We start from the raw sequence: 12302 nt of genomic DNA on the forward strand, positions 1-12302 counted from the left end.
CCCACCATTGTACCGATATTGTCCCAACTTAACCACTCGATAGGTGTTGGGTTTTAATCACAAAAGGCCTCGGTACAATTGGGTGAGATCCACCCACTTATAAGTTATATTTTATTTGTCACTTTTCCAATGTGAGATCTTTCCTCTCCAACACGCCCCTTCACGTGCAACCTAACTCTAGGTATGCACGTGGAATTAATTGACAAACCCAATTCCACATTGGAAATCGGGTCACAAGTCCCACATTAGAGACTTGACCAATCACATAACAATCCAAGGCCCACATCAGACACTTGGCAATAATCCAATCGGAAACTTCCGATGGCCAATTTAATGAACCCAAACTAGGTCCATGATTGGAGAGGAGATTGGTGAATCAATTAATGAATGAACCCATATCCGGGTCCATGATGGCGACGTATTGAAGAGCGACCCGCTTTGATACCATGTTAAACAGCGACGAGCGTGGCCCGTGGCCCACCATTGTATCGATACTGTCCCAACTTAACCACCCGATAGGTGTTGGGTTTTAATCACAAAAGGCCTCGGTACAATTGGGTGAGATCCACTAACTTATAAGTTATATTTTATTTGTCACTTTTCCAATGTGGGATCTTTCCTCTCCAACATATTTTGATTGTTCGAGAAGCAACACAATGCTGGGGATGAACACTATATACATTTGGGATGAGACTGGGAGACCTGCATAAGAATACACTGAGGTTAGAAAAACCCTCTGACGCCCAAGTCTGTTTGAATATTCATCTTGACATATTCTCAATGTCTGAGGTAGGACGTACCTCCCTTTTGAAATGAGTTTGGGTATTTATAGAGAACACAAGTTGTCTTTTAGAAACTTATGCTTTTTGGCGTCATGGATAATGTCGATCCTCTGTAGAAGAGAATATTCATGACAACCTATCTCTAGCTTATTCGGGAGTATAGTTAGGTCGTTGCTCCTTCGAAGCACACCTGGCATAGTGGCATGAATCACTCGAGACCTTTGGTCCGGTTTCTTTGTGACTTACTTGTCGTTTGGTGACTGACTTATTATGAGAAAGTCGCACAATTTCGATCATTTATTTGGTGTTCATGCCTAGGTTAGGGCCATTTTGGTACGAGTTAGCTTATAAGATAAGTTGACTTATGCTATGATACGAGAATAAGTAGTTGTCAAGTCAAACAACTGAGTGTCTTATAAACTGAATTTTTGTAAAGAGATTTGAATTTACGATCCACACTCTTTCCCTCTTTATTTAGAATGAAATTCACACTTTTAAATTTTATTTTTACAAAAAGACAAACTTTAAAATACTAAAAAAACAAACATGAATTATGGATTGTAAAATAGAGTGTGAATTTTCATTCAAAAGACCAATAAGCACTTGCACCAACATAAATAGGCTGGATAACATCAAGTACACTTTCTTGTTATTAAGGGTCTCGTGTCGGGTCATTTGCACTACCGATGCTTATATGCTCAAAATCAAGAAGAAACCAAAAAAATGGAGATGCGGGGTATCGATCCCCGTACCTCTCGCATGCTAAGCGAGCGCTCTACCATCTGAGCTACATCCCCGAACTTGAAAGCTCTCCTCTGTTCCGACTCATGAGGCACTCAGTACATACAGTAACTTGTAAACTTGTGTCTTGTGGTGAGGTAGCTAGTTCAAATTGTTGGTTTCACTTCCACTCCGGTCCGGCAGAGCCCATCAGCAGTCCCAAAATGTTGAGACGACTACTCCTACAAGCCTCCACTACTCGTCGCCTTGCCGGTGCCCACTTCACTCCACCATCTCCACCTCCTTTACTTCGTTATCGTCCACTTTCTTCTTCACCCCAAATCCCAGAGACTCATTTGGAGGACAACCCTGACCAACCCTCTGCCACCATCTCCATCGACCGCTCCGGCCTATGCAATCCCCTCGGTAAATCCTACCTCCCCTTTTTACGCAGCTAATTAGTTTTCAGTATCGGGTCTTGATTTTTTCGTTCTGTTATGGCAGAGCATTCCCATGAACCCTGTTCCGACTCCGAGCTCGTCAAGCACCTCAAGGGCATCATCAAGGTTCGTTCTTTTCTTGTTTTCTAATTCACCACCACCACCATCATCATCATAGACTAAACAGTAATTGTTGGTATCCGAGTGACAATGTGATTTTTTTTTTTGGGTCAGTTCCGCGGTGGCCCAATCTCGGTGGCTGAGTATATGGAGGAGGTTTTGACGAACCCGAAAGCTGGGTTCTATATGAACCGTGATGTGTTTGGAGCCGGAGGTGATTTTATCACCTCTCCAGAAGTGAGCCAGATGTTTGGGGAGGTACATAGAATTCTCAATTGTTGATACATCACATTTCCTGGAATCTATGAATTTGATTAGCATTTTTTGTTACGGTGATTTTCGGAGAGGAACATGATTTCTTGTTCTGTTGGTTATTTGATTTTTAGATGGTTGGTGTTTGGGCGATGTCTCTGTGGGAGCAGATGGGGCAGCCAGGAAAAATGAACCTAGTAGAGCTAGGTCCAGGAAGAGGAACTCTCATGGCCGACCTTCTTCGGGTATGAAATGGTTCTGCCCTCATTTGAGTTTCTTGTTTGATGCTCTATAGAAATGGAAATACAATGCCTTTATTTTGTTTTGTTGTTTACTTTTTGTGTTGTGTAGGGTGCGTCGAAGTTTAAGAACTTCACTGAATCGTTGCATGTACACATGGTGGAGTGCAGTCCTGCATTACAGAAGCTCCAGCACCAGGCCCTGAAATGTGTAGATGAAGAGGGTATGGCTGACACGGCTGAGAAAAGGACTGTTAGCACTTTGGCTAAAACTCCTGTGTCATGGCATGCCACATTCGACCAGGTTCCTTCAGGATGTGAGTGGTTATGATATGATTGATATTCAAAGAAAGATGAGCTGATTTCCAATGGTGTTTCAAATTTCTTAAGAGTATATCTCTTATAGAAGCTTGTGTTTCAAATTTTTTAAGAGTATATCTTGAGAAGCAAATAGGATATGCAGATATCATGTGATAACAGATACATTATGCCCCAGATATCATGTGATAAGAGATACATTATGTCTCTTTACTTATTTGACAAATTATTTTCACCTCACTGTCTGTTCAAATATTACAGCATGCTAAAAGTAACTCAATTAATCCTACATGATTTACACCATTCATATTAATGTTTGGTTCATAACATAATGTGATTATCTGATAAGTGTATGGTAACCATTGTGTTCTTATGATGGGGCCATTATGAAGCTAAGTAACTTATTTTAATTTTTCTTACCATATTATTAGGATGGTGTATGGTATGGGAAGATTGAATATGACGATTTCTTTTCTTCCCTGACAACTAATGTTGTTTACTATAATTTTCTTCACTGTCATGCCAGTGCCATCTATTATCATCGCCCATGAGTTTTATGATGCTTTACCAGTTCATCAATTTCAGGTTTGTATGGTCTTTTCTAACATTTGTCTTTAAATGGTCATTCTCTGCGTATCATCTTAATCTCACTTACTAATCTTTTTTTCCAGAGGGCTTCTCGTGGCTGGTGTGAGAAAATGGTGGATGTTGCAGAAGATTCAAAGTAAGGATGTAATATTATGTCTGATCAAATTAGTGTTTTCAAGAGAAATGGGTTATATATTACTCATAAACATTGTTTAGGTTCCGTTTTGTTCTTTCTTCACAGCCTACACCAGCAACGCTTTATCTGGCAAAACGCTGCAAATGGGCTGGAATGGAAGAAATAGCGAAGCTTGATCATGTTGAGGTTTGCCCTGCATCAATGGAGTTGACTCAAAGTATTGTTGATAGAATTGCTTCTGATGGGGGTGGTGCTCTTGTAATTGATTATGGTCAGAATGGAGTAGTCTCTGACAGTCTGCAGGTCTGTTACCTTACCATTGCTAGTACTGCTAGTCTTCTGAGATGTGAGCCATGAGATTTTTTGGCTGCTTCCTAACTTTTGCAATGTCTCAATTGTTTCAGGCAATTCGGAAACATAAGTTTGTTGACATTCTAGATGATCCAGGATCAGCTGATCTCAGTGCCTACGTTGATTTTGCTTCCATCAGGCATTCTGCTGAGGAAGCTTCAGGTGCGACATCTCATGATTCTCATCGTGTTACTTTCAGTATCATATTTCTATTGATTGGTGAAACTGAAGGCTGACGATTGAATTTGTTGCTTAAATCTTATTGTCTACAGGAGATGTGTCTGTTCATGGCCCTATTACTCAGTCTCAGTTCCTTGGCTCTCTTGGGATAAATTTCCGAGTGGAAGCATTATTACAGAACTGCAGGGAGGAACAATTTGAATCTCTCAGGTCAGGGTATTGGCAACTGGTTGGAGAAGGTGAGGCTCCCTTCTGGGAGGGTTCTGACGAAAAAGTTCCCATCGGAATGGGTACCCGTTATTTGGTAATGGCCATTGTGAACAAGAAGCAAGGTGTTCCAGTCCCATTTTAGTGACCTGGAGAAATTTAGCATTTAGGTGAGATTTGTTGCTTGTACATTAGCAATATAATTATAAACTAAAGCAACTTCAAGTTGAGGTTTTTTTCCAAATTAAAGTGCATTTTGTGATGCGCCAAGTAATAATACAAATAGATGGAATTGGAGATTGATTGTTATTGATTAAGCCTTAGTAAGTCCGCACTTGATAAACTGATCAGAACTAATCTAATCATCGATTAGTTAGAGTGAAGATTGAAGTAGTTGCTGGTTGAATCCTAATGTCTATAGGAGATGTGCCCTATTACTCGGGCTCAGTTCCTTAGCTCTCTTACACTAGAACCGTCTCTCAGGTCTGGGTATTGGCAAGTGGTCGGACAAGGCGAGGCTTACCGGCGGTGGCCTGATGAACAAGTTTCCATCGGAATCGGTACCCGTTATTCGGCAATGGCTATCGTCACAAGAAGCGAAGTATTCCGGTTCCATTTTAGCAAAGTAACCGTGAACCTGAGGTTTTTGATAGCAACCAACACTTGTGGTAAAGGAATGCTTACGGAAGTGTTTGGTGGGAAAAAGTTTTCTACGAAATTTACAAAACTACCCATACACCGCAACCATATACAGATAGCATCGTCATCAAATCGGTCATTCAGCTTTGACTTTAGAGAGTGAAAGAAGAAGGAGAAGAAGGAGAAGGAGATAAGAAAGCATGGGATCGTTTCTGTCAAGCCTGCTCGGAGGATCGCCGGCGGAGGCCTCAGCCTCCTCATCCGAAGACTCTCGGGTGACGTCGTTTCACTCATCCGCCAGGTGGCAGCTCCACTTCAATTCCATCAAGGACACCTCCAAACTGGTACTCCCTTCAATTTCTTCAACCGCAAAAATTTGAGCTTCACATTCTCAGATTAGGGATCTGAATTTTCCGATTCTGACTCTGAATTGTTGTCCTCTGTGAAGCTGGTGATCGATTTCTCGGCGTCGTGGTGCGGGCCCTGCAGGTTCATAGAGCCGGCCATCCACGCCATGGCGGATAGGTTCACCGACGTTGACTTCGCCAAGATCGACGTCGACGAGCTCTCAGTGTGTTCAATCTCCTCTCTATCGTTCATGTGTTTTTCAATTTCGTGATCATAGATTTTGGATACTGATTGTGTGTTTGTTTCGATTTTGGTTGAAACAGGATGTGTCTCAGGAATTTGGGGTGCAGGCAATGCCGACCTTTGTGCTTTTGAAGAACGGGAAGGAGGTGGATCGGGTTGTTGGTGCCAAGAAAGATGAGCTTGAGAAGAAGGTTGACAAGTACCGTTCACTTTGATTAAGCTAAGTTTATTTCAGTATTTCAGTTTGTGATTTTACTATTTGTTACTGAAAAGTGTTCCAACTTTCTGTGTTTGATTCGAAAAACTCATATTATCAAATTCAAGTTTATTGTTGGTCTCTGTGGCATTACTTACTATATAAAGCATACACATATTACATGATCTAGGAACAAGCAAAACACTATGATCCACTGCAAACCATAAGCGAAATTGATCGTATCTTAGACCGTGTATGATTGCTGAATTGTGTCGATGTCCAGGCCCTTCAGCCTCACCACTGATTCGACATGCCCTTTCAGGGTGCGCATCTCCCTCAGTCTGCAAAAACACCATACAAGTTCATGTTTTTGTATCACACTATCGACAAGACTGACACTACCATACTACGATGTTATTAAGGCTTAGGAAATGTTGTACCTGGCAATTTCAGCGCGTCTTCTTGCCTCTTCGGCCATCTGATTAAGTTCTGTGTTAGAAGCGCGTTCACCGAACATCTTGGTGTCCGGTGGCTGCAGACCGTGGAGAGTCCTCTGCGCGTGAGCCCATTTGAGCTCCCTTTCTTCCTTCCCAAAATGCTTCTTCCTTGTGAAGGCAGTCTGCAAAGCACAGAATTGCAAATTTAGGGGTAAACCAGAAGGGTCGGAGCAACACCAAATAGTTTTTACTCCATTAAACTAGAGTGATATTGCTCCTATCGTACATACCCTCTGCTCAAATACGAGATCCCAAGCTCTCCCACTCAGTGCATATCGGATGAAGAACTTGATAATATCAAGTGGCAGATAGAAGACGAGGTTATATAACCAAACAACACCAGCCCAACCCCACCCAATTCCCTCTATCGCAGCGAAACTCCAATCAGCATAGACAGCGATGAGTGTAGCAATCTGCTCAGGAAGGAGATTGAGCATTGATAAACTGATGTTTTCCCAATATAATCAAAGTATTCAAGCACCAATATATAAGCTATAACCAAATTTTTCACTCACCAGCTGAGCAATAACAAAAGCTGATACAAGTAATAGACCAGGACGCTCCATAAAAGACCAACTACGCGCTCGTGTGACGAATATGAGAGCCTGACTGATTGTACTCACTTGCAGGTACATTGCAGCGGCAAGCTTCCTGTAGCTGTCGTTATCCTTTTTATGAAGGCTTGAAACCCCAAATTTACTCTGGAAATGACAGTGTAAGCAAGAAACTAAGTCCAGAAAATACCCTTTATTAGCAAGATCCATAAAGGACAAGAAAAATACACTTACAGGGAAGAAGTCTGTTTCGTATGCTGCCCAAAAGAAAATGACCGTCATCACCGCTAGGTAACTACCAAGGATGATACCGGTGGTAAAGATCTCTGCTAGTTTCCAACTGTCTGGCAGAGGAGAGGGTTTCACTCTATCCTTCGAAATTGTCATGATAGTACCTGAAGAAATGTCATTCATGAGGTGGATAGGAAATGTACAGATGTAAATTCATTGGAAACTCTGAGAATTCATATGTAAATTAAAGGTGAATACAAACCATCATTAAGAATAGCAATGACCAGAACCATGAAGGGTGGAAAGTCGAAGTGCCATATGAGTGCCAATAACATGAAACCAAGCTGTCATAGATGAGATTAAGTAAACTGAAGTCAATGTATTATTACACAAGGAGCATAGATTGCAGCATGTTCATTGAATCAAAACCAAACCAAAGGTGCAAGACACCAACTTACCACAATACGGATTGTAATGGAAACAGCATATATCTGCAACAGAAAACAAATCAAGTTACTTGATATGGTTGGTATTACCAGTTAAGTTTTGAACTATTTTGGCACATTCAGAACCAGGCTCACCGTGTAATTTTTCATTCTCTGGAATATCGCTCGACTAGTTAGTACAGCGCTTATGATGACACTAAGGCCAGGTTCTGTGAGTACAATGTCAGAAGCACTTCGAGCTGCATCAGTTGCATCAGCAACAGCTATGCCAATATCAGCTTTTTTAAGAGCAGGAGCATCATTAACTCCATCACCGGTCATCCCACATATATGTCCTCTTGCTTGCAAACGCTTCACAATCTCATACTTGTGCTCTGAAGCATATTTATGTCAGCTTAGCTTAGTAATAGACTATCTATCCTAGTTGAAGACAACTGAAAACCAAAGATAAGAGAAAAAGAGTACCAGGAAAAACACCAGCAAATCCATCAGCTTTTTCAATAAGCTCATCAACTGGCAAGCCAGCAAGTGACTCATCCTTTTTCTGTCCCAAAAGAGCTGATGAGGGGTACATGTTTGTTCCCATACCAAGACGGCGTCCTGTCTCCTTCGCTATTGCGAGCTGATCACCTGTGATCATCTTAACATTCACACCAAGATTCAATGCTCTTTTAATTGTCTCTGCACTGTCATGTCTAGGAGGATCAAACAAAGGCACGAGTGCAATGAATTGCCAAGACCCTCCTGGGCTCTCCTTCCTTCCATCTGGAACTTCCTGTTCATAGTGATAAAAGGAGGCAAATAAATAGCCATAAAGAACATGACATAAAACATATACCAGACATGACAAGATAACTAACATTACCTGGTATGCTACTGCTAGGGATCTTAGTCCTCGCTCCGCATATTTATCAATCATAACATGAACTCTACGTTCTAGCTCTGATTTATTGGGTACAAGATTCAAAATCTAATCATCAAATCACAGGTATGAATTACTACAATTAGCTCTAAAAACATCAAACCACAAAGATGGTAGCTGATCTTTTCATACCTGTTCCGGTGCACCTTTGCTGACACGATGCATTTTACCTTCAAGGTCAATATATGTAAGAGCTGTTCGCTTGTCAGTTGGGTTGAATGGAAGGAAGTGCACCTCTTGAATATTGGCTCTTGCCTATTTAATAGTCCAAAGAAGAAGCGAGTAGGCATAATAACCACATGAAAAAACAAATACAGAAAATATAGTATTGGAGAAAGTTCCAGTTATTGTATGTGTCATCATACCTCCTTTGGATCGGCCAACATTCCAACAATAGCAGCATCTATAGCATCTTGATTTTCGATTCGTGAAGCTCGAGCTGCCATTAGAACAACAGTATCTATGTCCACCCCTTTAACAAAGACCTAAACAAATAAATCCACGAAACAAGTTGGAACAGGTATTACAATATAAGAAAGCTTAGAACCCAATAACAACAGCACAACACCAGCAAACCTCTAAAAGAGTCTTGTCAACTGAAAGCTTATTTAATGTCAGAGTCCCAGTTTTGTCACTGCAAAGAACATCCATGCCTGCCATTTCTTCAATTGCCGTCATTCGTTTAGTGATAGCACCCTGCAACATTTACATCAGCTCTTAATTCTAACCTTCCTAAGCTTGACAAGCTAATAGTAAATTGAAAAGTTACTGCAACTAACCTGCTCAGCTAAGCGATGGGAACCAATAGCCATTGTCACAGATAAAACTGTGGGCATTGCAATGGGAATTCCTCCAATAAGTAGCACTAGCAGGTTGTCAATACCAGGTCGGTAACTTCTGTGTTGAACTGGGTACATGACTATGATCTCTACGACCATTCCCACAGCGATAGTACATATACAGAAATTCCCAATTGCAGTCAAGACCTATATAGCATATGGAAAAACAAGAGAAACTCAATCCCCATTCCTACAATATCAAACTCTTTACTTAAAGTTTGGACTTGGGAGAAAGAAAATCATCCTAGTGTAAGCATACCTTTTGAAAGTGTCCCTGTTGATTCGTGCTATCAACAAGGTGAGCAGCCTTGCCGAAAAAGGTATGAACACCAGTGGCAATCACCACAGCTTCAATCTCTCCTTGTTTGCATGTAGAACCCGCATACACACTGCCACCAGGGCCTTTGGTCACAGGAAGTGACTCACCGGTAAGTGCAGACTGCAAAGACCAAATGCAAAGAATTAGACTAAAAATAGCTCCATTCAATCAAATAATCTTGTGAAAATGTGATTGTTAAAGCACCTGATCAATTTTCAGTGGATCACCATCGAGGAGGCGAGCATCTGCTGGAATAATGTCCCCAAGCTTAATGCTGATTATATCACCAGGAACAAGAACGGAAGCATCCTCCTCATTCCACCTCCCATCTCGGAGAACCTAACCAACATGACAGATTAAATAATGTACTAAAAACCACCATGACATGCATGTTCATCCAGAAAATCAACACTATAACGTATAAAAGCATTACAACTCTAAATAGCTACAGTGACAAAGATCAAAGCTAGCATAAGCATAGGATATTGGGTTCCACACCTTGGCTTTGGGGGCGAGACGGGCCATGAGAGCAGCAGCAGCATTTCCAGCGTTGTTCTCTTCAATAAAACTTATAGTTGAATTGATGATGAGCAGAGTAATGATCCCAACAAAGTCTTGCCAATCTGGAGGCTTTCCCTACAGAAGCCAAACCCAACCAGAATCTTTTATTATTTCTTTCTTTACAACTTCGGCTAACAAAGAAAACAGAGACAACCAAGAAATTACTAAAAAAGAATTGAAAAAAAAAAATTACTCCTCCATTGGCAAGAGCAATGGCCATGATAGCTGCAGCTTCCATCACCCATGAGAGAGGGTTCCACATAAACCCCAAGAACTTCAGAACCTTACTTTCCTGTGTTATAAAACCATCCAAAACCCCAAAAAGGGAAATAAATATTTACAAATAGTTTAGGCCAAATAATATTTTTAAAGGAAACAAAATCTTCTTCTAGGCTTCAGAGGAAAATAGAAGACAAAAGGCAGACCTGCTTCTCCTCAAGCTTGTTGTACCCAAAAATGGTCAGCCTCTGCTGAGCAGCCTCAGATGTGAGTCCATGTTCGTCACACCTCAAGGTCAGAAACACCTCTTCAATGGGTACGTTCTCCTGAAACCAAAACAGTCACTTCAGAATCCAACCATGCAAAACCCACAAAACCTGAAAAAAAGAGAGAGATAGGTTGCTCTGTTTTGGTACCAAATCCACAGCTTCCTTCACCACCGCCTCTAACGCTTCGGCTTTCTCATCCATCTCGGAACCTATCAGGTCCTCTGCAAAAGGAGTTACAGAACTAGAAACTTTACAGAGAAAACTGAGCGCACTGTCTTTCTCACTCACTGATTAAACTTTTTTTGTACTTATTATGAAAGTTTATTAGCGGTAACTGTTTGTCAGGGTCTTACAGGGTACTTGGCGCCAGTTGGCGGGCAGTGACTAGTGTGTTAAATTCTTCCATTGTTATATAACCGATAATCTTACAGGTGTTTTTTTTTTTTGATACAACTTACAGGTGTTCGATGTTGTGCGTCATTGGAAGCTACTAGTGTCCTACTTGTTCAGTTGTTTGACGATGGTTTGTTACGTTTCTTCTTATCCTTTGGTACGTTAACCAGTCAGAGAAAACTGAGGTTGACGTGATGCTACTACCATTCATAAGAGAGAGAAGGAAATGGTGCAAGCAACATCTGAATGGTTCCTTGGAAATTTTGGGACTTGGTTAAGATAAACGAGTGTAGAATTTTGAATGAGGCGGTGGGGCTGAACCGTTAGACAATTCTGTAGTCGACAATGATATCAATTGATAAGATAAATACGTAATTTGTATGAGTCACGTTCACTTATTATATAATTTTAAAGAAGATATAAGGATACACAAACTATTAACTGATAATAAAACCATCTTTCTTGCACTATTTGTTTTTGTCATCCCCACCACACCCCCCCCCCCCCCCCCCCCCAGTTGTTATGCTCCGTAATTGTGATGCAATTATGACTTGAATGACAGTTTCAGACCCCCAAAAAAAAAGATGGGGAAGAGAATGCTCCACAAGTCACAATACAGTGAAAGAAGAGTCCAGTTTGGTGACTGGTCTAAAACTCAACTTTGAAGACATCTCTTCCTTTCCCTTTTTTCTTCCCATAGTTTTTTTTTTTTTTTTTTTTTTTTGCTCCATCGCCACACCATCACCAGATTCTGATTGGTACTTCACAAAACGTAGAACAGATTACCAACTAGGTAGAATCACAGACCTACACAATGGCTAAAGATACCAAACGAAATGAATTAGATGAGTATGGTTAGGAGACTTGGCACTTCATGATTGCAGATGGTGTGACATGCCATTGATCAGCCATCAACAATGGCGATGGTTTCAGCAATCACCCACTGCTCTGTAATTCTCTTTGTCAAATATGGGAATCAGGGAATGACTCCTTTTATCATTCCATTTCCAATCGATTCTAGAGTACACTTCGCTACGGTGCTCCAATTATCCGAAAAAGAAATCGGTGGGATTTTGTATGATTGACACATTGCCTCGCATATTAATGGGTGGGAATTATTCTAGTAGAACTGGAAACATCTAGAGTCTAGGATGAATAATTCGACGGGAATATAATTCAAAGTTCTTTCCACATTCTTCTCAGCAATGCAGTTGTGTCAAACTTTATCACCATCTTTATCTCCACGATCAAGAGTCTTCTACCTCATTCTAACGCACTGTGGGAACATGCTCA

The 12302-nt window shown here is 41.0% G+C and overlaps 3 protein-coding genes and 1 non-coding gene across 6 annotated transcripts; 2 read left to right on the plus strand and 2 right to left on the minus strand.

The window, feature by feature from the left end:
- Positions 1–1506: 1506 nt before the first annotated feature.
- On the minus strand, positions 1507–1579 carry TRNAA-AGC (transfer RNA alanine (anticodon AGC)). The gene has a single exon. It is a non-coding gene; the product is annotated as a tRNA-Ala (tRNA).
- Positions 1531–4955, plus strand: LOC133726432 (uncharacterized). 2 transcript variants are annotated; one of them, XM_062153979.1, is made up of 11 exons: positions 1531–1928; positions 2007–2068; positions 2177–2320; positions 2449–2559; positions 2666–2870; positions 3398–3456; positions 3543–3595; positions 3676–3898; positions 4000–4108; positions 4219–4503; positions 4817–4955. In XM_062153979.1, exons 1-10 carry the CDS (start codon positions 1610–1612, stop codon positions 4476–4478), a joined length of 1545 nt encoding a protein of 514 aa, XP_062009963.1. In that variant the 5' UTR covers positions 1531–1609; the 3' UTR covers positions 4479–4503; positions 4817–4955. The 2 variants fall into 2 exon arrangements, with proteins under 2 accessions (XP_062009963.1, XP_062009962.1); XM_062153978.1 differs by lacking the exon at positions 4817–4955 and having other exon boundaries at positions 4219–4627.
- A 148-nt stretch (positions 4956–5103) lies between these two features.
- LOC133726433 (thioredoxin H2) lies at positions 5104–5900 on the plus strand. Its single transcript, XM_062153980.1, has 3 exons — positions 5104–5316; positions 5421–5543; positions 5644–5900. The coding sequence occupies exons 1-3, from the start codon at positions 5173–5175 to the stop codon at positions 5776–5778; spliced, it is 402 nt and encodes a 133-aa protein (XP_062009964.1). The 5' UTR covers positions 5104–5172; the 3' UTR covers positions 5779–5900.
- LOC133726431 (plasma membrane ATPase 1-like) lies at positions 5874–10970 on the minus strand. Of its 2 annotated transcripts, XM_062153977.1 has the most exons (20): positions 10764–10962; positions 10554–10673; positions 10322–10420; positions 10066–10203; positions 9772–9906; positions 9508–9687; positions 9189–9395; positions 8986–9105; positions 8775–8894; positions 8542–8664; positions 8353–8457; positions 7953–8262; positions 7623–7861; positions 7500–7532; positions 7304–7385; positions 7045–7205; positions 6772–6957; positions 6487–6669; positions 6200–6378; positions 5874–6100 (listed from the first exon to the last, which is right to left on the minus strand). In XM_062153977.1, exons 1-20 carry the CDS (start codon positions 10815–10817, stop codon positions 6004–6006), a joined length of 2871 nt encoding a protein of 956 aa, XP_062009961.1. In that variant the 5' UTR covers positions 10818–10962; the 3' UTR covers positions 5874–6003. The 2 variants fall into 2 exon arrangements, with proteins under 2 accessions (XP_062009961.1, XP_062009960.1); XM_062153976.1 differs by having other exon boundaries at positions 6772–7205; positions 10764–10970.
- Positions 10971–12302: the final 1332 nt, after the last annotated feature.

This window comes from Rosa rugosa, chromosome 1, assembly GCF_958449725.1.
Source record: "Rosa rugosa chromosome 1, drRosRugo1.1, whole genome shotgun sequence".
NCBI lineage: Eukaryota > Viridiplantae > Streptophyta > Magnoliopsida > Rosales > Rosaceae > Rosa > Rosa rugosa.